General features: G+C 28.9%; 1 protein-coding gene across 6 annotated transcripts in view; it reads right to left on the bottom strand.

The window, feature by feature from the left end:
* The window catches only part of Ars2 (arsenic resistance protein 2), a 92,963-nt gene that overhangs the window by 49,451 nt on the left and 16,775 nt on the right, over positions 1-26,737 (bottom strand). For all 6 annotated transcript variants that reach the window (XR_012755822.1, XM_075361362.1, XM_075361363.1 and 3 more), the window contains 4 exons: positions 25,040-25,138; positions 17,204-17,377; positions 6,792-6,858; positions 3,452-3,614 (listed from right to left, as the gene is read on the bottom strand). Coding sequence is in view for 5 of the 6 variants with exons in the window: in XM_075361362.1 (XP_075217477.1) it covers positions 3,452-3,614; positions 6,792-6,858; positions 17,204-17,377; positions 25,040-25,138 (503 nt within the window). In the remaining variant the exon portion in view is untranslated. The remainder of the gene's footprint in view (positions 1-3,451; positions 3,615-6,791; positions 6,859-17,203; positions 17,378-25,039; positions 25,139-26,737) is intronic.

Genomic DNA, 26,737 nt, shown 5'->3' with positions numbered 1-26,737 from the left:
GATTCCATTTTCCATGGTATCATGTTTCCATTGTAGATATCTTCTGGTGAAAGCGTCCTCCATGTTCATCACTAATAGCAATAAGATTGTTACGGAAAAAATCTTAATGTGAATGTAAGAAATGGATTTTGAATGACATGTTACACCAACGTTCTTTGTAGTCTTGAAGGAGTTCACTTTGTAGTTATTGGCCTTATAGTTTCCAAGGAAGATGTTAACCACATTTTGAAATGATTTCCACGCAGCATCTCCAAGTCATTCAAACATTCTTCAAACACCGAATCACTTATTAGTTTTCTTATTGTGGTCCAACAAATATACCTTCCTTTATTTTAGCATCACTTATATTAGGGATTTTGTTTTTTTAGAAACTGATACCCTGTACCATTATGATCCATTACTTTAAACAAATTTTTAAATAAACCTAGTTTAATGTGTAGTAGTGTTAAGATAACCCTTTTCTGGTTTTACTAATGTCTGATTAACAACATTGTTCTCTCCTACAGTCAGTACCTCTCTCTTGGGCCACCGCTCTTTTAGTAATGATTTTTCCTATCCCAGCTGTCTAAAAAGCAACAGCACTTAGTGTATCCAAGTTACAGGCCAAGTAAAAGCACTATAACTTTCAGATCTTCACAAAATATGCCATAAATATTTCTCATACTGAATCCTGTCATGATGGTGCATATGTCCTAACGCTTACAGTCTACAAAATTACGGTATATTAAGTTTTTGTACTGAGAGAAAAAATGTTCAAATTCTGACTGTCATGCAAAGCACATGTTTCAGTATTTCGTTGTAAAAGATACCATTCTTTCAGTCTTGATGCCAGTATTTCTGCTTGATTCTTTGATAAATTTAGATCACGAACCAGATCATTTAACTCTGACCGATTAATTAAATGGGCTTCAGCATATCTATTTTCTAAAAAGTTTAGATCTCTTTCTTCATCACCTGATAAGTCAGCCCAAGATTTGACATTTTCATCTTCTTAGTTCCATATTTCTAAAGGTATTGGAACTGAACGCTCTTGGCTATGTGGCACTAGCCGCATGGCAGATGGAATATCAGGGTATTTAAAAGTACGTCTAGTTTTAGCTGTTATCTCAGATATCTTTATTATATAAAAATAACAACTGTAGTGTGATCCTTCGGTTCTCTCCAAACCACTGGAATTGCAAATGGCATGTGATGAGATCCATTTAGCCAACCAGTCAACAATGTTACACAAGAAGCACAGCAGATATGAGGAGCCAAAGATTTGTCCTGATCACCCAATTTACACCCAAAATATAGTTCATATGACTTTTGTATCAGTGGAGTTATGTTTACTTTCTGAGACTTCAATGTTTCCTCAACACAGATGTAACAGAAATATATGATTAAACAGCTCACTATATAATGGCAATTCTTCTGAGTCAGGGATAACTCATGCAAATAGATTTTCTCTGTACTTAGTGACTTCCACTGTTTACTGGCAACCATCCAACATAATGGGTGGCAAACTACCATGTTTAATTTGTGAGCAACAAAATAAAATTGAATTACAACAAAAAATATCTTTATCACCTCAATATCAACGAGTTTACTGCTACGCCTGAAAATGTAGTATGACTATGATGTGTACAATGCTGTGTTGTGATCATACCAGAATATTTTAAGATATTTCTTTTCTTTCAGGAACCCTCTTATTTTTTATAAGAGGAATACTAGATTTTTTTCACTGAAAAATCTTTCTACATCTGTGTAAAGGAAGGATTTTTTTGCTGATGTCAAATAATAAAAGAAAAGTCATTTGAGCAGAAAAAGTTAAACCTTTTTTTGGATTACTGATATTACTGCCTCCATTTACCTTCATTTAATGTGGTAAACAATCTAGACTATTTTATAGTTACTTTGACATTAAAGTATATAATTATCCATTTAGAGAAGAAAAGTTATGTATTCAAGCAAAAATATGATTAAACAAGAAAATTATTTCATTATACTTTACAAACCAAATACTAATCAATAATATTCCCAAGTTTCAAGTATAATTATAATTCAAAAAACCTTTATTGATGCAGACATTTTTCAATTTGTAACATCTTTTCAAACAAAAAATATACAAGCGATTAGATTTTCCAAACTGAAATATAATTTTTATAGAAGGAAAAGATAGAAGTAATACAAAGAACAGTTTATATACGCAGTTTATTGTTTGCAATAAATCGTGTATTGGATAGTAACAACACAATGATACACTACGTTTTCAAGGAATACAAACTAGCGAATACGTATATGGTAAGCACAGTTACCACATAGTATTCTTGAACTTTAAGTATTGCATTTTGATCAAATCAGATACAGACATGAATATTCTTATTAAACCATATATATATATATATATATATATTTTTTTTTTTCATTTTTTTTTTAAAAAAAAAGATGAATATATCTACTTTTGAGGGGCGTTCAGGTCAATCCAGGACTATTAATTTTTAATAAATGTATAACACACTTACTTATGTAACACTTTACTTATGTATAACACTATTTCACTTCTGGTGGAAAAAGATACTTTTATTTCTCAATGTAATCCCCTGCTACATTTATCCCAGTGATTCACTAGTGTCTGGATACCACAGTGTAGAAAGATTTGTTGTATGCCAAAACCAAGAATGGTAATAATTTGCAGCCAAGATCTTATAGTATGCATGTCACGCAGCAGGTTGTATGTGATTCTGTATTGTCTAACGCCTTTAGTGATCGCACCAGGCTGTTTTTTTGAGAGTATTGTGTACATCTTGAAGAACCTTGAACTAGTACTCATTGTTAATTATTGACTCCACAGGGTAGAAAATTGATGTGAATGAAGCTATTTTTATCCCAAAAAACTGAGGCCGTAACTTTAGTGGCTCCAAATCACCTTGACCAGGATTGTCATTCATCAATGTCTTCTTTAAAATGTTTCCACCACTCAAATGTTATACTGCAACTAGGAGTCTCATCACCATACTGTGTATGGAGTCACCTTACCAGGTTTTACACCTTCATTCACGAGAAATTTCATTACAACACACCGTTCCACATATCCACTCACCACACTGGACGCCATGTTCTTTACGACTGACTGTTGTTGTTTAATATTGCTTCACGCCAGCACACCATGCGGTAATAACTGTCACTTGTATCTTATAAGTACAACCAAAAGAATGTGGAGGAATCTCCATTTACACTCTAGTCTAACAAAAGTCGCGGATTGATGTGAACATCCTTCATATTATAGGAAAAAAAGCATTTGTCTAAGTTATATGGACAAAAATCATGAAAAACTATTTCAGCATGGGGAATGAATTTATAATAAACTATGGATCTTAACTAAAATGATTTTTAAAATTACCTATTACAATTTTTTACTATTATTTTTATTACTCAAAGAATAAAATCATAAATTTTCTTCTTTTAATACCTGGTGCTTCATCTAATATAGTTAGATCTAGATCTGTTCCACCCTCTAAACGAATTACAACAGCATCCAAAAGCTTCATTAACTGTTCTGATTGATCAGCATCTACACTAACACGCTCAACACGGCCATTTTCCATGAACTCCATGAATACTTCAACACGTTTCTGTTAACAGAACATAATACAAGATATATTTTTAAGAATAACATTTAATAACTTATAAATGTATTTCAGGTACTTAAAGCAAAAGTTTGATTAATTAAGGTATGATATGACTAATAGTTAGTAAACAACATAGTAAACTTATTTTAAATGAATAGAAAGCAGATTAGGATGCAGAGTTAAATATTGGATGATAAAACATACAATTAAAAATGCAGAATGTAACAGTTATGTTCAGGTGAAAACATAAACACAGGATATTAAGGAATTTAGAACCAAAATATAAAGGAACCAGAATATAAAGGAATTTAGTATCAAAAGTTGAATAACAGACCCTCAAAAAAAAATCTAATATGGGAGGAAAGAACATTCAATTACAAAAACTTGTGCACCTACCTAATTATTTCAAATTGTGTACGAATGAGATTACATACTATAACTACAGGTCATTCAATTTTAAATAAACAAGACCCACAACCTGACCAACTGGAATTTTCATGAAATTTGTTATGAATTAACTGTTGATAAAGTTGTAAGAAAATACTGAATTTCATATCTCTATTATAAACAATTTCATTTTTACAGCCCTTCAAATTTGCTGGAAGATGGCAAATTTTGACTTGAGGCAGTAGTGATAGGTTAACATAACGTTATTTATTAAGGTAGAATGATACACTTTGTTTCATTTTAAGGCTTATTTGATGCTCTTTAATATGATATTCAAGCCTATGTTTACCTAAATTTTGATTTCAAGATTTGACACCTTTGACCTTGAATTTCATAAAAAAACAGTCTTCAATTTTTTAATAAGAAATATATGTTATTCGTCATTATGAAATATGTCATTCAAAACTTTTTGTTGTTCATATTCTTCATTTTCAGAATATTTTTGTTTTAAGATATGCTTTCCTGACTGGTAAAAAAGTTTGCAACTTTTGAGTACCTGGGATCGTCAACGCTTTTTGCTAAACAGGGTGCTAAATACTTTTCTTCTTTCTGATATTCTTCATTTGAAACAAATATGAAATTTATATTTTTAATATTTGACTGAGCCCAATCATAAAGCTGAGTAACTCTTATTTCATCTTTGTATGAGCACTGTAAACTTGCTTTTGATCCTAATCTTTTAAGATTAGATTTTTTTTTTTTTTTTTTTTTTTTTTTTTTTTATAATCACATGCACTGTACTCTTGCCATGTGATGTGGCAAATAAGTGCCATTCCGCCTCAACACCAAAGTCATTCTTATAATACATAAAATTCACAAATTTTTTCTATTTTTATATTGTGCTGCTGATCCATCTAAGAAGAAAATTAGTTCATTCACAATATTATACTTTTCTTTTAAAAATTGAATTACTTTTTTCTGAAATTGGAGCACACCACTACTGCTACAGGAGAAACTATGGTTTTGTTTATAAATAGAACACTTCTAAATGTGTTATTTAAACTTTTTTAGGTGTTTTTAAACAAAAAGCTTTCTGTTTTTAAATAGAATCAGAATCAGAATCAAAATACCAGAGTAACATGAATGTTTAAAACTACAAAAAATGGCTAGAAACACAACTAATATCAAACCTACCGTTTTGCTCAGTTTCGGTAATTGACAACATTTACTATTACAACATAAAATTGCACAAAATCTGAAGAATTACAACCACATCATTTTAAGATTCTCACCACACCACTTTTAATTCAATTCAATTGAGCCAATTTAGACGTAAAGGCATTAGTTTATTAAAAACCAGTAAAAGCATTCCTATAAGCCTTAAAAATAAAATTGTTATGATGAGATAGTCAGGGTTGATGACATGCAAATCAAAAAGTTTAAGATAGCTAACAATCGTAGCAGATGTATATATGTGATAATAATACAGATGAATCTGCTATTAGACAATGATGAAATGAATGAGATTGAGATGCTTAACTATACAATAAAAGCATCCTTAACTATTCTTCATACTTTTCCTTTTCGTTAAAATAAAGAAGTAAAAGTATTGAAACCAAAAATAGTAGATAAAATAAATTAAAATATTTTTGAAAAATTGAATATATAATATAAGAATATGTAAAAAAATTAACATTACGGTAGATAATGAAGAAAAACAAAACACATGTACTCATTTGCATTCATGCGTGCATGTTGCATTCTTTGTATTTATATTCTTTATGCTTTCCAATCGCTTAGGTAATTCATTCCCACCCTGGACATATCAACAGAGATTTCTAAACTTTAATGACTATTACTCAGTTGAGTAATCATTCATTATAACCTTACCTATGACTTTCTTGATACATTAACAGTCCATATGCACATTATATGCTGTGCACTTTAAATCCAGTATTATGCAAACATTCCTACACCTGTCTGAAGTTAATTGTAAGAAAACTTATTTAATTTACAGTGTAGTAATTTCAAAAATTACATAAATATGTACTCATTGTAATTTATCAAAACAGAACCAAAATAATATAATAAATGTTCTAGGATCTCAATATCTATATGTAAACAGACTGAAATTATGATCATTTACTGTACTGAAAGCATTTGCAACTTTGTATATGTTATAAATTTACAATACTTTTTTTTAGCTAACAAAATGAAATGTGGTACATTTATTACATTATTTCAATTTAGTTTTAAGTATTTCAGAACAGGTTTTTTGTTTAATTTCTTTTTAAGTGGTCAAATCAAAGCAGCATCAAAAGACACTTATGTCAACCTGGAACTAACAAAAAAAACCTGCCACAGCATAAGTGATTTCAAAGGGTGATTCAACAACTTCAGTTTCCTTATAATTTATAATTTTTTTCTATTTTTAATTAACAAAGTTTTAAGACAGATCTACATCTAAAATTCAGCCCAATACACTATTTACACGAGTTATGTAATTATTAAAAAACAAACAAATTGCACAAAACAAAATTCTATAGAATAGCATACTGGATATAACGCCACATTATCACAAGGTACATATAAACAAAACAAAATACAAACTTAAAATTTACTATTACTCTGGCAAATCCACATAAAGAATTATTATTTCTAAAGATTTACTTTAATCTACTGCTTGAATACTATTGGGTTTAAAGGCCAAGCTATTATAAGAAAGTATAAAATCAAATAAAATATGACACAGTATATAATCAAATAAAATATAAGGTAATGAGATAAAATTACCTTCAGTGCAGCCATTTGTTCTTCTTTTCTTTTTGTGGAATCTTCAGGATGGTATTTCAGTTTAAACCTGTAGAAGAAATTTTAAATCATAACAAAGACGGCATTTTTTCAACTTTTATCAACTAGATTAAGTGACCATAAAATAAATTGCTGTTGTTACATTAAACCTACTTTCACTCGATTCAACATAACATGTAAAATTAGTTGTATTAAAACATTTATTTTAATACAAAATTAAACAATATTAGCAACTGTCAATAATATTTAACAATCATTTTCTTAATGGGTAATGTTTATTCAATACTCTATGCTGTTTAAGTTATTCAAAAAAAAAGAATACAAATGTATACCATGAATTGGTTTAAGTTGGAACAAATTTTAATAAAAAAGATAAAATAATAAATTATAATTAACATTTTGACATTACACCAACAAAACATGGATAATGAATTTAAAGCTGTAAATTAGTACACTTTTATTAATACTGAAGTTACTTTCAATAATCTTTAACTTAATTTTTATAGCAATACAAAAGAAAAAACACTTTAAAAAAAGAACCAGAAGTCCATAGATATACAAAATAAAAAAATTGAAAATAGTCAAATGGGAAAAACTAAATAAGTTCTTTACTAAAAATGTGAGATAGCATTGCTATTAGCAGGAAATTCAAAACACCACAAACAGAAATTTCACTTGAACTGGGTAACAAATACAGTGAACAGAAAATCATATAATACAATACTGACCACTAAATATTTATACGGGAAAATTATCCAATGAAATAGACTGTTAAATAACGGTTTATTTGAAAACCATTCTTGAAAAAAATTTAATTAACAACAAACAGTTACAACAAAATTTCATTAACTGAAAAATAAATATTTGAATTGTTTCACTGTTCTGGATATCTGAGCTCCCTCATGTATGTGAATATTCATATAGCTGACAATATATAATACAAATTAGGTATTCTATGTCTAAAAAAAAAAAAAATAAATATAATACTTAGGGCAGTGATATACATCCCTTTGTGTTAAAGGCTTATGCTACGAACTATTTACTGTTAAACCATACATACATACATTAATAAAAAAATTAACGTTAAAATGCAAATAAGAAAAATATAAAACATTAAAATAAAAATTAAGTAACTAAGAAAGCTTCTTTTTTAATTCACCATCAATTCTAGGAGAAAATATCCTTTTTAAACTAGTGACAAAATTAGGTATCACATTTTTTACAAGGGAATTTGGCTTTAAAAAAAGACTCAAGAAAGCCTCCTATTCAAAAACTGATAGTAAATCATTTCACAACTGTTTTACTGTTCAACAAATTAAGGTATCCACAAAAGAAAAAAAATGCACAGTAGATCAAACTTAATGTTAAAAACAAATCTATTTGTACAACATAATTTTCAGTACTTCTCACAACAACCAGGAGAAAACCCCTTTTAATTAATAGTACCCTTTTAAATTAATCCCTTTTTGAATAAATACTCCTGTGTTCACATACAGTCAATATGTACATATCCACATATTTGTATGGGTAACAAATATACTTTGATGCATAACTTTCAAATGCTTTAGAACATTTTTACTTACTTTTACTTTCATTTAGCCATTTTCCTATTGGTTTTATTTGTATAATTTAATATTTTTTTAATTATCTTCTACACTCTGCATTCCTTCATTAACTCAATTGAAAGAAATGTTTTGCACACATTTTCAGATAATCAAAGTTTTTATAAAAGAATATAATGAATTATTTAAAGTAATATATATTATTTTATTTATTAGCATATTTTTAATTAAAATTATTATTATTATTATTATTATTATTATTACAAGAATGATTTGTTCTTAGTTGATTATATCAAACGTATTATTAGTAATGCTTACAGAGATAAGAAACTAATTATGTGAATTTCTAGCATAACATCAGCATAAATGTTTTCCAACTAAAATCTCTTCAGGAGTTATTTGTATTACAACACCATTATCTGAAACAGTGAGCATGTCTACATCAGAGCACTTGTTGAGGCTGTTCGGAATAATCATTAAATTGGTAACGTTTTAAATTTAGATAATCTAGAAAGCACAAATACAACAAGTTAAAAATAATAACTGGATTTAAAGAGGGTGGATAAAGACATATACCTTGAATAACCTGAGTAATGGCAAAGCGACAGGCACAGATAACATCCAGCAGAAATATTCAAAGAATTAGGAGAGACAACAAAGGAATGTTTGTATAGGTTTATCAAATGTTGCTATGAAGAGGGAACAATACCGCCGCTAGATTTTATAAATACCAAAACTGTAATAATTCTTAAGAAGGGAAATGCAATGGATTGCACCAGTTACAGAACAATCTCTTTGTTATCCCACACTTCAAAGATAATGCTAAACATTGTTAAAAGCCGAATACAAGAGAAAATTAAGGCAAATTTGGAAGAAGACCAGTTCGGTTTCAGATTTGGGAAGAGTACTAGAGAGGTGATACTAGTGCTGAAAGTGTTATTGGAAAGAAGAATTGGGTTTAATAAGAAGACCTTTTTGACTTTTGTAGACTTGGAAAAAGCCTTTGACAAGGTGAATTGGGAATTGCTATTTCAAACAATGATGGAAATAACGCTCAACTGGAGGGATAGAAGATTAATTCTAAATCTGTATAAAATGCAGAAAACAGAGATTGAAATCAACGACTTAAAGAAAGAGGCCAAAATAAGGAGAGTCAGGCAAAGTGCCCACTGTCACCATTTCTGTTTAATTTTTTTATTGAAAAAGCTATTATAAAAATGAAAGAAATAGCAAAAGGAATCAGAATTAATGAAAAATCCATACAGTGTTTCTGCTTTGCAGATGAAATTGTGTTACTGGTGGAATCACTGTCACTAGTGATAATAAATGTGCCACAGAAGTAAAAAGTATAGCGCTGGCAAAACAAGCTTTCCAGGATAAAAAGAATATACTGATTGATAATCATATGAGTATGCAAATAAGGAAACAGTTCGTTAAAACTTATGTTGGAGTGTTTTAACTTATGGGTGTGAAACATGGACACTTGGGAAAACAGAAAGAAGAAGACTGGAAGCAATGGAAATGTGGATTTGGAGGAAAATAATAAGCTAGGTGGGTAGGAAAAGAAATGATCAAGTGTTAGCAGAAGTGAGAGGAGGTCCTTGTTAAATAAAACCAAAAATGATAGGACAAGTAATACATGACAGTTCTTGACAAATATATTTGAGGGCAAGGTTTTGGGTAAAAAAACCTATAGCTAGACTGAGAGCAATCATCATCAATAATGTTAAAAAAAGAGATGGGCCTTGGTTCATATAATGACTTGAAGAGAAAAGCGATGATGAAAGTAACATGACAAAATCAATAAGGCGTAGCCTTTAGTGAATGATGATGATGATGATGATGACAGTATATTGCTGAATCAATGGAATATTGTTAAGCAGCACATAGTTATGTGCATAGCTCAAATGTATTGGAACAGTCTCTAACAAAAAATTTAACAGCAATAATATGGGCTCTTAACAGTTAGCAATAATAACGACTATTATCATGTAACCTAATATTTATATAAACGTCAATTATATGGCTCTTATATAATGTAATGCAATTTTTTTTTTGTATTGTGCATTATGTGTATTTTTTATTTATCATTTTGTATTATTTTATAAATGCAACCTATGTAAAAGATGAATTTTTTTTTAAATATACATTTTTTGTTGAACACTTACAGATTTTAGTTTAGCTGAATCTATATTATAGTCAATTTAACCTTTTTTCAGTTTTAGGAAGCTTTGTTTCTCAGTTTCTCTATTATGCCTACTGTCGACTGCTTCTATGATTATATAGTTTTTTAGAGTAACTTGCCTCTCATGACAAGTTGTCTAAAAGGAAATGTTGCAATTACATATACCTGGGCAAAGTTTTTATACTACTCGAATACTGGCAATTTTCTATCAGGTACCATAAATAAAATTTTTTCAAACAGTTTTGTCTAATAATGAATCAGAGAAAACTGAAATAATGATGAGTGCATCAGTCATTGCCTTGCTATTATTGTTGCCTTGACTAACCAAGTATCTGATATACTACCGTTGAGTTAACTACCCTTCAGACAGTTGACTAATATGCACATATAAAATTTAAGATCAGTTTTTCTGGTTAACACATTTTATGATACACAAAAATAAAAGTGGATATTCACTTTCTTAATTGTAACTGTTATAACTTCTTTTGCTACATTTAAGGAAATAGTTTTTAACTCTCAAAATTACATTGAACAAAATACATTCAAACAAGCTAAACGATCAAGTAACAATGCTAAACGCATTTAACAAAGTTTGTTTTTGAAGATTATCATCTGTTCATAATTAATCGCTACAAAATTTTCTACTGGTTTTAAATTTATTAATTATACATATGTATGTATGTATGGTGAATAAAAAATATGTTGTAAATTAAACAAATATAAAATTTAAAATAAAAGATTCATAATTAATATATTAAGAGATAGTCAGAAGTTTAGTTGCAGCAAATTCATTCAGATCAAGAATTTCATCTCACCTGTTGACGAAATGACGCACTCTCTGAACTGATGAGTGGTGCGCGCGCACGAGTGTATAGATAGTCAACGCGAATGAGCTCTGTGGCTCTAACGAACGAACGCAAAAACGAACAATTGTATAAACCAATATTATAAACAAATGAACTAATTTACCAACATTTAACAATACGAATCATTTTTACAATATAATTAAATAACGTATCATATGTATATTTCTCATTTCAATCATCTTGGAGTTAGGCTTATAGCATTGCGCGCTACAGCCCCTCCACTCTCTCTTTTAATTTCATCATTTCTTAAATCATTTCCATCTGTCTGCTTTTCACTAACATTAGTATCGTATTTATACGCAATCATTGAACACATTAATACAACAACGTGTAACATTATCTTATTTATTTTTACTTTATTACATCACAAAATCACACCATTATATAATCTTTTTTGATGACGTTTCCAGAAGCTGCTGTAATAAATACAGTTGGTTAGAAAACAATATGAATTCTGAAAATGAAAAGAAACTTTCGCACCAAATTACATTCAAACACATATAAACACACATTCATGCACTCACTCAGCACTTATTCCATCTGAAATCTCATCCAATAAAATTAAAAATTTATTATGAAATATCAATATTTGTCCAGAAGTATAAATTTAAAAAGTAATAAATAAATGTCAATCCTAGCATTAACATATTCAATACTTGAACTTTTATTTGTTAGGCAATTTATACTCTCAATACCTTAAACAATTTTGTTTAATGAATAAATAAATGAACAAAAAATCTGCCTACATAAAAGCAGTAATTATGAAATATACTGATGGTTTTAGAATTAAGAGTAGTGGATTCTTTTTAAAATGACTTTTTTTCTACATGGAGGTACAATAAGAATGCTCAGTATATTTTTTTACGGATAAAAGAATGAAAGAGATTTACAAACATATATTATATGTAGCTTCTTTTCAGACTAAACCAGTACTCTTTACATAAATAAACTGACACTAAACACACAAACATTAACTGAGGTTTAGTAGGATTATAGGAAATATTATCCAATTAAACATATTTTATAAACTAATCAGATGAATTTGTTAAAAAAAAAAGCAATTAAGAAAATGCAAATGAAAATAACATTGAAGATTGATTTGAAATTTAATAAATGAAAAAAAATCTCTTTTAAAACAAAGATTACAATAAACAACACAGTGAAATATTTCTTGTTATTGTTTAAGCAAAAAGAAAAGCACTTATGAAGATAAAAATGTATAGATATTATTTTTAAAGAAGAGCAAGAGCGTAATATTGTTCAATATATACTGATAAAACAGTAACTAGATTCACTTCTGGTAAAAAAATGAATATTAATACACGAAAACAAACTGCATTAGCTGATAAAAAAGGAATAATTTTACTTGTTGCATTATTGTTAAGTTATTTAAAATTGTTGATAATTTTATGTAAAAATGAAGTCATCCTATGTAACTAACTAACACAGCCTAAAATACTCTCCAAAAGCCATTATAGATATATGAATACAAAACCAAATGTTAATATTTCAATGCATTACATAAATTTAAGACATGAACAGAAATTATTAGGTGATCACACATAATCCAGCCACTATGTACATTCACTTTTATATACTTCCAAATGAATCACATGTAGCATATGAATCAACAAGCTACCCTTCCCACCAACAATTCTGACCACCTGTTTAATGAGCATTTTTTGCAATGCTTATAGCTGTATCACTAGGGATGTAAAATATAATTAATAATAAAAATATTTTACTAGATTCATCTCTTATATGCATAGGGTTGTGACTACCAGCATGATCACCCACTAACAGAAACAATACTGGGAAGTGAACAACACAAATCATGGAAGCAAACACCCAGTAATAACTTGAAAATTCATCTAAGAGTGGTGAAAAGATTACGAAGGAAATATGATGTGTACTTGAATGAAAGAATGTGACAATCATTAAAATGCAAACATTTAATAAGTGAAATAAAATAGAGTCATATAATTTAAAAGAATAGTAATTAGTTAAATGCCGAGAACATTTAATAATAGCATAACCAGATCACAAAATCGGGTGAAAGGCATGAAACATGAAAAGAAGAACAATCAGATAATTTGAAACAAAATGGAAATAACCACACGCTAAAAGAAACTGTGGAATGAAGACATCTCTGGGACCAGGAATGATTTACTAAAGAACAGCCTATGATGATAATGTTATGGAGAGGAGTTTAAATAAGATCATAAATAGATTAATTTACATTAAAGATGAAATAAAATTTTTAAATCATGAACATTCCTAAAACAGAAAAAAAAAACAATCTGTCTATAAAAGTTAGAAAATATTAAAAAACAAAAATAAAAGATAAAATAAAATTCTAACCACAGTATTTATCAATTCTTTCCTTGTTTTGTTGATTAGTTCTTTCATAATTTATAATTCTATTGATTTTTCCTTTATTATCCTGTGACTCTTTCTAATTAATAAAAGATTTTTAATATTTAACAAGAATCAAATTCAATTCTCTATTTCTAATCGTTCATGATCAATTTAATCCAAATATATGCATTGTAATTAATTACTTACAATGCATGCTTTTCTTACAAATGATGAAAATATTGAACACAAAGCTCAAGAGTACATGAAAAGGAATTTTTTTAAATTACAAAGCTAATTTACAATCTCAACTCTTGAATACTGATTCTGTTATATACAGTATCAAAGAAAATTTACATCTCCAATTAGTTAACACTACTAAGATTCAAAAATGTTGTAACAAAAAAAAATCTCCTCTATTGTATGACAGTTACCTCTGTATCCCTGTTTGATATATTTGTAACTTTTATGATTGTGGCTGTTTTCTGGCAGCAGCCAATTTTCATAATCTTTCTCTACAGGTTTAAAACAATTTTTCTTCAATCTAAACTGACTTTGAAACCTATCAGTTTTCATCTTAAATAAATTCACAGTATCTTAAAATATCACAGTTCTGTCTAAAAGTCTCCAAATATTTTTCAAAAGAAGTTAATTTAAAAATACTCTTTAATTTCATCTCATTAATATTTCAAGATTAATAAACATGTTTAAAAAATACAAATGATCAAACAGCATTTTCAAATATTAATATGCAGGTTACGTTGGTGTATAACAATGTTTATATCACATATCTCCTCTTGACTAAAGTAGTCCATTAAGATAGTAAAGATGAAAATGTATGGCTGTTGTAGTGTATATTTCATTCAGTATATTCTGATATATTTTATATCATAACAGAAGATTATACACATGATACGTAAAAAAAAAGTATAAACATTTACATAGTACTTCAATTATAAGCCATTAACAGAACAAGTTTTGTTCAGGACAAATTTCACCAATCACATCTCAAAAGCAATAAATATGAAAAATGTGTAAAAAAAACACCATACAATTACAAATTTGCAATAAAGTTTTCCCTGCACTTCTGTTCCAAATTTAATGTTGTTAATATAAGCCTAGGATTAAGATACCTAAAATCGTATAGAGAATACAACAAAATAAGATTCTGTTCAGATTCAGTTAACAGGAAAAAACAAAATAAAAATGAAATTTGCCAGTAAAAAGGGCAATTCTGTTACTGAAGCCAAAAAATAACATTAAATAACTAAACATTGAACAAAAAATATTTCACAACTTATCGATTTAATTCTGGTAAAATAAAATAATATTTGTTTTAAATTCTATTAAAATTACTTTCAAATATATTGATTAAAGAAAATTTTTAACTGAAAAACAGAAAGATATAAAAAAATGAATGCTTATTGAAGTAGGTAATTCATGTGATAGCTATTTTAAATACGATGCAAGATTAACTGAAAAGTACAAACAATAAATGAAAATAACCTTATGCAGTAAGATTTGATCTAACTTTTATAAATCTACCATATAAAAATTACAAAATAATGTTTATTTTAATTAACTAATAACACTGGTCAACATGATTTTTGTCTCATATGTACAAACAGATGTACTTAATGCAGTTTTCTATCCTGTTTTCAAATATGTTTTTGAAATCTCTCCATCACCCACAGATTTTTTTATTTTATTTTTTTTTAATATTTTAAAACGTTTTTTCATCCATTTGTCTACTGTCAAGTAAAAGCTCCTAGAGCATTGTAAATATGATAGACCACATGAGCCAACTCAAAGGGTAGCATTGCTACTGTTGTGCAGGTTCAAACGTGTATAGACATGCACAAACGTGATCTAGTACAGTACACATTCATCAAAACAATTCCAGTTGTGCGATAGTAGTGAACCAGTAAACACGTCATTGTGAGTGCTTTGTGTGTCTGAATTACTGTGTATTACATATTTACAACTTTATTTCTTTTAATCAGTTCAGTTACAAAATGCATAGTTTGTTTAAATCCTAACAATTTTTGTTATGTATGTGGTGAAGTGAATCTCAAGTCCCAAAGGCGAAACTTTACTCCATTAGTAAAAAAGTTATGTACTTTATTTTGGGTGTAAAGTTGGAGACTAAACAAGGCTTGGGCTTGAATATTTGTGGGTCCACAAATACGATCACTAATGCATGATGAAAAGTTTGAGGAACTATTGAATCCACTGGAGAAAGCAGCTTGGCAAGCATTCAAAAATGTTACTCAGTTTTTTAGGAACTCAAAAGGCGGAAAATTACTGTGATATTGTCAACGACCCTTTAACATCTTATAAAAATTTGGGTTGTAATATGTTCTTAAAAGAACACTTCCTGCACTCGCACCTAGATTTCTTCCCAGAAAATCTTGGTGCAGTGAGCAATGAGCACAGGGAACACTTTCATCAGGAGATTTCAGCTATGGAAAAGAGGTATAAAGGCAAATCGAATCCTAATATGCTAGTCAATTATTGTTGGACCATCCAGAGGAATGTCCCACAGGTGAAATATAGCAGAAAATGGTCATTTCTTACTTCCTAGGTGAGTCAAATGTTTGAAAATTGTTCAGTTAAGAATGCAGAAAGTATTAAAATGTTTGAAATTATAAATGCCTGTCTCTTGGAAACCTTATGTGATGGGGAAAGACCGATATATATCATATTTGAATTCAGGAGAAAAAAGTACTATAAGAATCACATTTTTTCTTCCAGAGACAAAAAAAAAAATTATTTTTGTTCCCCAGCATACGTGACAAAAAAACTTCACATCTAGTTGAAACAATGCAGACAACAAATATAATATTTTTGTTTTGATGGATATCACTAAAGTGTATAATATTATTACAGACATAGTATTCATCATAATGATTTCATATATATATATATATATATATATATTGAAATTAAATTATATGGACAAAAATTGCCAATCTAAAAATATTATTTTTCATTTTTAAATCATTCTTTCAAAATTACTGTTAAGTTAACCAGTAAATAATCGCTTATTATTTTAGTTTAACTATCTACTAAATTATTTTAATGGATACTTGTAAAATAGCAAATAATCTGAATTTTCAACACGATTTCAAACAAAACGACCCAAAATACAAGTTAGCTTATTCAACTGATGACTTGACAACATAATTTGATACCAGCTAGTTCCCTTAAATCATAAACTACATTAAAGAACTGAATGTGCTTCAACAGTTTATGCCATTGTCTATAATAACTTGACAACTTGATTGGCTTACTGCATTGCTTACAATGAAGATGTAAATCTTCTCTGATACAACATATTCAATGCCTAACCAAATATTACAAAGTAACAAAGAATACTGTGATCAATACATACAATTCAACAAAATTGACTATGGGCTTTCTCACCATTCTTCTTCTTTGTGCGCAACAAAAAACTCGTTAAGCTGTTGTCTACGGAACTCTAGCTTGTATTCATTATATTTGCGAATAGCTTCATCATCTGTTATGTTATCATCTTGTGTTTGTAAGAATGCTTTAAAAGTTAACATTGGTGGCTGCGTCTCAGGCTGATCAACCATCCTGCAAATAAAAAATATCACTAGTCAAAAGCCTTTTCAATTACATTTTTTTTTACGACTAAAGAACATGACATTTTGATTTTGATATCTAATTAAAAAAATGAATTATGTAATGTTTGTTATGATTGCATATATATATATATATATATATGAATTTGTTTAGATTAAATTTTTTATAGTCAATTTTTTATTTTTCATGTGCATGTTAAAATAACTATATATAACATTTTTTCAGCCTCTGCAAACTACAGAATTAGAGAACACCCTTATCTTTACTTTTTTATGTTTATCAAAATGTTTTCAGGCCTAAGCCCATCTTCAGTGATTTTTTTTTTTACAAATTCTTGATTTGTTTACATTTACAACATTAATTTTAGCTTTTTACATTTTATTTTGTAAAAATTGTTTATTAATAAAATTTAAAAACATTAAAACATTCAGAAAAAATATGTATTCAGTCAAGAGAATGAAAAAGTATTACTGCTAATTCTGTAATTTGTGGAGACAGAAAAATTGTGTATACATATATATATATATATATATATATATATATATATATATAAATTAAAAACAAGAATGTTATGATACTATGTTCCAAGGTTCAATGATATTGCAACTTAATAATTCAGTACACCAATCACTATATAAACAATCAGTTTTGGGGATCAATAAATTAAAACTAAGTGTTCCAACAGCCTTTCACATTAAGCATTCTCACAAGGTACAAGCCATACATGATTATTTCTGAGGGTTAGTTATAAGAACCTGCATTTCTTAATTTTAATTATTCAGTAATCCTTTCTTCCTCAATACAAATCAATTTAATTAATAGAATTAAACTGAAAATGAATTATAATCATGCATACATTACATACCACAACCAAAAAGTAATAAGCGATCTTAAAGCAAAACACCAGTAACTTAAAAATGATAGGGCCATTATTAGGAATAATAATCAACCCATGCCAGGCTTATTAAAAAAAATTAAAATTGAGGTATTTTGTTACTTTCTTTAACAATATTGATCCAACAATAAGCTTAATCAACTAAAAGAGAGATTAAATGTTGAAAGTACAAAAGTAAAAGCAACCTAAAAGTTTTTAAAAAACTGGTTCCACTTTTGCAGTAGATCAATAGACATTTGCAAAACAATCAATGACAATTTAAAATATAAATCTAATTGATGAATTTCTATTTAATATCAACTTGCTTTCTGATGATGTTTCAATTTCAAATCATTTGCTCTTTAAATCCCCTAGAATTGTATATTTGGACTTCAGCCACTTTAATTTATATGCCAATTATCTTTAAATATTAAGAAAATTTATGGTAGTTGGGAAAAACCTGAGTTTTTGTTGTTCTTATATAAAATTAATTTAACACTCAACTATCATTTTCCCCCATAAAACTTTAGTTTGGGAGCCTAAAATTTCTATAAAAATCAGTAATGCAGTAGTAATGGCAGGCATATTATACACATGTACAGTTTTAGGAAATAAAAGAAATGCAACAACCAACCAAAATCGAACAACAGTTTCATTTATTGATTTGCATATAATATGAGGTTATTTATAGAATATAAAGTGAAGAATTGAATTATTAAGTAGTGATCATATATAACTAAGGTCATGTATAATTTAGTTACGCATGAAAAAAAGAAGGTAAGTTGCATATTTATAATTTACTGCTTCAGTGTATTTATCATTATATGATCAAAATGAAACAAATACAGAGTATTAATAAAAAATTAAATAAAAATGTTTGGGAAAGGAAAAATACATGAACACATGCGCACACGTGTTTTGCAGGGCAAAAAACACGTGATGCATGTGTTTTAAGAAACTAAATTTTAAAAATGCCTGGAAAACAAAACATGAAACCTAATAGAATAAAAAACTATAACAAAATAAAAACATAAAGTAGAAATTTAAAATCAAGATTAAAACAACTAGAATACTAAAAACAAGGACAAAATAAAAAATTAAATGTTAAACACAAAAATATACAACTACCGTATAAAAAAATGTAAGAACACTATTAAAAAGTTTGTAAAATATTAATGGCTCGAAGAAATAAAAATACCCAGTCAAAAACATCTTTATTATTGCCCAGGATTTGACAAAAATACCAGGGCAATTTAATTTTACAATGCAAGGCTGCATTAAGTATGCAATCCACAAGGATGTGGCCCATAATTAAATGGCACTTGCATCGAACACATATCAGTGCATTTTCTACTGACATCAGATACCTGTAAGTAGCTCTCGTATGTCACATGTACACATACACATGCTCCTGCATGCAGGCCGATATGCATGAGCACATGCGTGAGAAGGATACATATATTGTTTTCTCTGGGGATAATGAGAAGTCAGTGGTGTAAGACCATATTTCTAATTGGGAAAGAATATTCTGCAGTAGCCATTCTACAGTGGTAGAAGATGCACATGAAACAAATACTGAGAAATTGTCAATGTACAGTGAACATCTAACATGATTGTATGTACACTGAACTATGCTAAACGACACAGCAAACAAAGGAAACCTCAAGATATGACTACCTTGTGGAACTCCATTTTCCAATGGGAAATTATCTGAAAATATATATATGCTACACATACACAGAAGGAACGTTTACTAAGGAAATTCTGAACAAGTACCAGCATATATATGTCTTCCCAGATCCCACTCATCCTTCAGTGTGATCCAAATACCCCTTTGCCAGGTAGTATCATGTGTCTTCTTGAAGTAAGGAATATAAGCCACAAAGCAAAAACAGCATAGAAAGTTGTTTCCGAATCTTCCCGATAACCGAATAAATCTTCAGTTAACCATTCTCTCCACTAACTTGCACACTAAGTAGATTAAAGAGAAAGAGCGGCAATTGAAAGGAAACATTTTTTCTTTTCCAGGTTTTACGATGGGGATTTTCAAAGATTCTGCCCAATTTGATGGGAAAACACGGTTACAGAATCTTCTGCTGTGTAAGGTTGGAAGATATGTTAAAGCAGAATCAGAAAGATGTGTCAGCATATAAAGCCAAACATTATCACTTCCTGGGGAATTTGTGGGAAGTTTTCGGCATATATATGTAGTCATCAAACATGACAATACAGTTTCTGTCATAAGATGGTTATTTGTTAATTGATTTTCAAAACTAAGGTGTCATTTTGTTCAAAATAAGATTTTTTTTTTAGAAAAATTTTATATGATAAAGGTAAGGATTACAAAACTGACTTGGCACCATTTTGAAATTTGTGAACATTGTTACATTGTAATTTTTTATTTATTAGATAATGGTATTAATATGTGTACCAAATATTATTGTGATTATTCAATCCGACCTTCAGATATAGATTTTTCATTTTAACACAAAATGGCGAACAGAAGGAAAATCAACACTTTTCATGGACATTTTCTGTTCTTTTGACAAATAGAAGCCGAAAAGTTAGAGCCAGCCCATCATTTTAGGTTTAGGCGCGCGCACGCACACAAATGCACATCACATACAGTTACATGTAGTAATTACAAAATGAGCAGATGTGGGAAGAAGTAGTATTCTACATGAATCTTTAGGCTAGTTGTAAGTTTGTCTCATTGTGCATGCACAGCAAAATTTAAGTTAGAATGAGAGCTGGGCATTTATAGCCTTTATTTAATAATGGTAAAAACTCTGTCCTGTCCAATCATTGAAAATACATTAATATTAAAAGAAATTCAGCTGGTGAAACAACTGTTTTGCAGAGATGATCCTGTTAACCTGTTTTTTTCTAACTGCTAACAATGTGCTGACGGAACAGTTCCCAGCCCAACATTGACTGTCCATATGTATCAGGAGACATATATCTGTTTAACACTTCCTCCTTTAGTTTTCATCCTATTGCATGAATAAAAACCTTTTAACATTTCCATAGAATCATCCAACCTTTTAAATACATATGTAACAAAAAAAAAAAAAAAATAATAAAAAATTAGCCAGTGATTTTGCATTGAGTTGGGTTGATCAGTCTGTTCCAACACAACTGGCATTAATGGTTGGTTACATAACAAAAGAGTTATATATCTCTTTAATCTTTCATATCTCCTATAATCATTTGTCCTATAATTTGTCCTATAATCATGAATACATTTTTTAATATGTATTACGTACGTGCTTATAAATGCCAGTAACAATGGTGACACTACAGTAAAATGATTTCAATACTGATAATAAAATTAATTTTATTATCTTATTAATAATTTATTATTTTTTAACATTCATTATATGAAAATGTGTAAATGCTGTAAATTTTATACTTTGAAAATTCCAACAATTTTTTGTCCAATAATCTGAATTTATTTTGAAACGCTGCTAACATCTTTCAAAAAGAACAAATGTTAAAATCACGCTTTTACACTTCTTATCAAAAGTTTTACCTAAAGCAAAACATATTTAAAGAAAAAAAAATTTAAATATGTTAAATAGAGAATTTAAAAGTAATTTAAAGATATACATTTTAGAACCAATTGTAATTTAAATTCTCAAATATGGTTTTTTGATCAATTTCTTGTTGGTTTCAAATAGCATAACAATTAAGCCAAACTTTTGTGAACTTACATTTGAACCACATTGGTAGCTTTAAAAAATAGCTTTGAAATTTTATAGACACTTTACCAAAGGGATTAGAAATATATACTTAATTTCTTTTTAATTTTCAGAAAAATGACAGCTAAACACAAAGAAGGAATAAAACAAGCCTTGGGAAGCAGCTGCATACAGAGGTATGGCATTGTTTAGACATGTGTTTAAAGGGTTAAATTGAATCAGTTCTTCAGATGAATGGCTGTGTGTATCTAGATACTATATCACCTTCAATATAGGGTAAAAACTAACCTCTGATTAATGTAAGACGGAAACTATATGAAAAATTATCATCATCATTTACAGCTTAAGGGAAGCCTCTATTTGCTTCCCAAGTTGGAACAAGTTACAGGTTTTCATCTTTCACCTATGGAGAAGGACAAAATTTAAATGCTGTACACATACCAGTGAACTGATCATATCAGACTGTTTTAAAATTTAGTTTATGGAAGCTGCCTTTATAGAAGATATTATCTCAGTTATAATGATTATTGTATTTTTCTTTTTACAAGAGATATAGATTTAAGAGAGGTATGACAATACTAACTATGGCCTAACCAGCCACATGCCCATATTAAAATTTATTATTGTTCCAATACAATAACCAATTTAGGGTCATTAATAAAAGTTCAGATCATATAATTCATGTTCAGAATCCTATCTCAATAGAATCTGTAATATGAAACTTCAGATCAGAATCATACTGTATTCAATAACTTACAGAATGTTTGCACAAATTAATGATGTAACAATTAGTTGGTATTAACTCATCCAGACACCACTGAAGTTGTTCACTTATTAATATTCACAAAATTATCAAAAAAATATATAACCTTAATTTTGCAAAATCTGGAGACCATTTCATTTTCCCCCTGTATCCCCCCACTTTGTGACCTTTTGAATTGAAAATTTAATAGCATTAATGTCCCTACTATAGAAATATTATAGCCATGTTTGGTGAAAATTGATCAAGCAGTTCTGGAGATATAAGACGATTTTACACACCAACATACATTCATACATATGCACATTTTGCCGCTTAAATTTCAATGCCATTTTTCAGTTTTTTTGGGGGTCCTTAGGGATCAATTCGTCAAGAGTCCGTGAAAACCAGATATGCCCAATTTTGACCGATCACCATACTTTCCCTTCTATACAGCTACATTTGCTATACAGAAGGGCAAGTAAAAGGAAAAACTAACTGAATTACACTACATACGTAACTACAAACTGAATTACACTACATACATAATAACAAACTGAATTACACTAAATACGCAACACCAAACAGTTCAACTCTGAAAATTTTTCATTTACTTTTACTTATCAATAAAGTTATAATAAAAATTATTTTAGATAAAAACTATTCATTTTCTAATCCTACCTGAATAATATATATGAGAGAAGATGCTGAAAATTCCCAGGCCTTAATATGAAAACATTTTGCAGGGTACATTTTAATTTATTTTTCAACATAGTTATCATTAAGGTCTACACACTTACCCCAGCACTCCTCCAAAAGCGCTTATGCCAGTCTAGTACATCAATTTATCAAACTCATTAAAATAACCATCTACAACGGCAATAGCGTCATTACTGGTCAAAAATTTCTTCCCCTTCAAACCATTTTTTTTAAATTAGGAAACAATCCCTGGAAGCCAAATCAGTCTCATAAACAGTCACAAATTTGCGTAAAAATTCCTCTGGATTGCGCTGAAAGATCTTGAGACAATCACTTGAAATGTTTTTTGGCACTTTTTTTGGTCGAGCATGAGCAAATGCAGCACCCATCTAGCGCACAGCTTGTTAATGCCAAAATGTTCGTACAAAATACTGCACATGCACTGTTGACCTGCTTACAGACTCTGCTAACTCATTCACGGTAACTCATCAATCTCCCAAAATGATCTCTTTCTATCATTTACATAATCACTTATAAAGACAATACTGCATGGTTCATCGCTAGTGCACATTCAACCCATTTTAAACTCTGTAACCCAGCATTTAATTGTTGTATATGATGGATAAGTCTTTCAATGTTATATCAAGTTCTTTAATTTCCTTTGCACTTAAGGTTTTCATGACAAAAATAAATTTTTACAAGTTTTTCTTTACTATTTCTAGATTTAAGATCTGTATAGAAGAAAGATGCAAATTATAGGTTCTTTCTAGAGATTTAACTTATTAAAATTATTTACGTCATAAAGCATAAAACACACATAAAATTGCACATCTTGAAAGTATCTTTAAAAGTTAACATTGCAACTTAAGAAAATTTTTTATAAAAAATTTTAATTTTAAATAGGATTAAGAATTTTTAAATGTTTTTTCAATAGGACTTGAATACATTTGGTAAAAGTTACATTTCTTTAAATATTTTATGTAGAAAAATGTTTAAATTGTTTCCCTCAGATTTAATTACTAAATCTACAATGTTTTGTTGCATGTTGTATGTTTACAAGCATGACTGATCTAAAAATACATGTTTAGTCATTTGTACATGCTTACCTCAGAAAGAACACATACCTGGCAAATTATTATGCTATTTGCCATTTGTTTAGTTTTCGTCATGAAAACTATTTGTAATAATATCTATATAAAAGATTTTGAGAATAAATTGAGTTTTGCTGATTTGTGACTCTTAGGACCATCAAAAATAGTGAGAAAAATAAAAACAAAACTTAGTCATAAAGTATTTTAAGTTCAAATTCTTTATGTTTAAAATGTAAATCAATTTAATGTTTACCTGATTTTCACAATTTAGAAATGAAAATAGCCAGTTTCAGGACCTTAAGATTTATTTATACTTCCCAAGCAACAGGCTATCTGCTAATTAAAGTGATTCATAAGAGATAAATTTGTAGACATTGACAACATAAGTAATGCTGCATAAACACGTTTGAGAAACTCAGCTTTTTATCCATAGTCTCTTGATATTAATTCATTCAAAAATCAAGTCAAACCCTTCCTTAAATGAAAAACAAGTTAAGGAGTTAATTTCTAGAGAAATATCATTTAATTAAAGGAAAAAATTAATAATACCTCTGACTATTACTAGCTGAATATCCAGCTTGTGGTTCAGATGAAGACCATGAACTATAACTGTAACCAGAATCAGCGTAAGGAAGCCTTCTGTCATCCCTAAACACAAAGAAGAAAATAAACATAAAAATTCCCATAAAAAATGCTTTCAGTAATATTTATCTCTTTATCTTTAAATAAAACTAAATCCCCCTTTTCTTACAGTTACTACCCACAAAAGTAAATATTAATGTACAAGTGAGCAGCTGAAAATATTACATATTAACAGAGATCAACACTTAATAATTTTGTTCTAAATCACAAATTAATTCTGTTTTAAAAGTTAAACTACAACAAAATTAAGTTATCTAGATCCTGAAACTAATTAAATCATTTTGAAAATAAAAATTGGACTAAGATAAAATTTTGTCATAAAACAAGACAATGTAACCTAATTACTTGTTTATTCAAATACATTACTTATTTGTAAACTTCAAAGTTTACAAAGCAAGCTAATATATAAAAATAATCAACATTTATAAATATATATATTTACACACACACACACACACACACACACACACACACACACACACACACACACAGAGCGTTTCATGAGGAATCTGCAATACTACAGGCATATTCCGCTTATTAAAACAATGAAAAAAGTTCATATAAACACAGGTCTTGAAATGCTTAGTTAGCAAGTTACAGCTAGTGAAATATTTTGCCTGGATCTCAGCTCCCTCCAGTGAATTGAGGTCATATTGAAATTTTTTGGATGTTAATTGAGAGATGAAATGAATGGTTTTCTATGGTTTTTGAACTGAGAAATTCAATAAAATAGGTCCTACAAATGTACCTCCTTTAGTTTTTAAGATATCTGACTTAAAACACAAAATTACACGTTCAAAAAACAACTTTTTAATGTTTAGCTTAAAATAACTTTCTTAAACAAGTAAATATTTTCTACAAGACTAGTACAGAATTTAATTCTTAAAAAAGTGATATAATCAACGTTTATGAACACTGAAAACATTTTCAAATTTGTTTTTATTTAAAACAAAACACAACTTAATATAACTAGCTGGCACAACTGTAGTTGTGGTAGATAACAATTAATACTTTTTAGTGCATTTGTATGTCACTAGGAGTGAGTGCTGATCTATCTACATAAGAGCCATCTACTATACGTTCCATTGCAAAGGTTATCGGTTATGGTTTTACACATTGTTGTACTGATGTTTAGTTTTGTGCGGCGGTATGAAGTTCAACGTGAAATAATAGAGTAGTAATTGTTAGGTACTAAGTGTTTTTGGTGTAATAAAGTTCATATTTATTTAACTTTTTTATTTTATTTTGTTGATTTGCAATAAGAGTGAAAAGTGCTGTATAAATTTATGAACGAGGAATGTGCGGATATTCATTTGTCTATGGGTTCTGCAATTGTAATGCTTATGAAGCTGTTCAGGAATATCATATACAATTTCCTAATTGAATTATTCCCAACAGACAGGTATTTACAGATACTCACAGAAAACTGAGAGAACATGGATTTGTATTACAATCTGAACAGGAATGCAACAGTCATTAACAGATATTGCCTATGATACAGGAAGCCCTTCAACAAGTACACGAAGATTATATGCACGTGTACATATTCCACATGTTAGTAAAGAGAAGATTATACCATGAACATCTTTATCCATACAATCTTCA

Source organism: Lycorma delicatula, chromosome 3 (assembly GCF_047948215.1).
Source record: "Lycorma delicatula isolate Av1 chromosome 3, ASM4794821v1, whole genome shotgun sequence".
Lineage (NCBI taxonomy): Eukaryota > Metazoa > Arthropoda > Insecta > Hemiptera > Fulgoridae > Lycorma > Lycorma delicatula.
The sequence above is the reverse complement of the archived record's forward strand: the minus strand, read 5'-3'. Positions and strand labels throughout refer to the sequence as shown.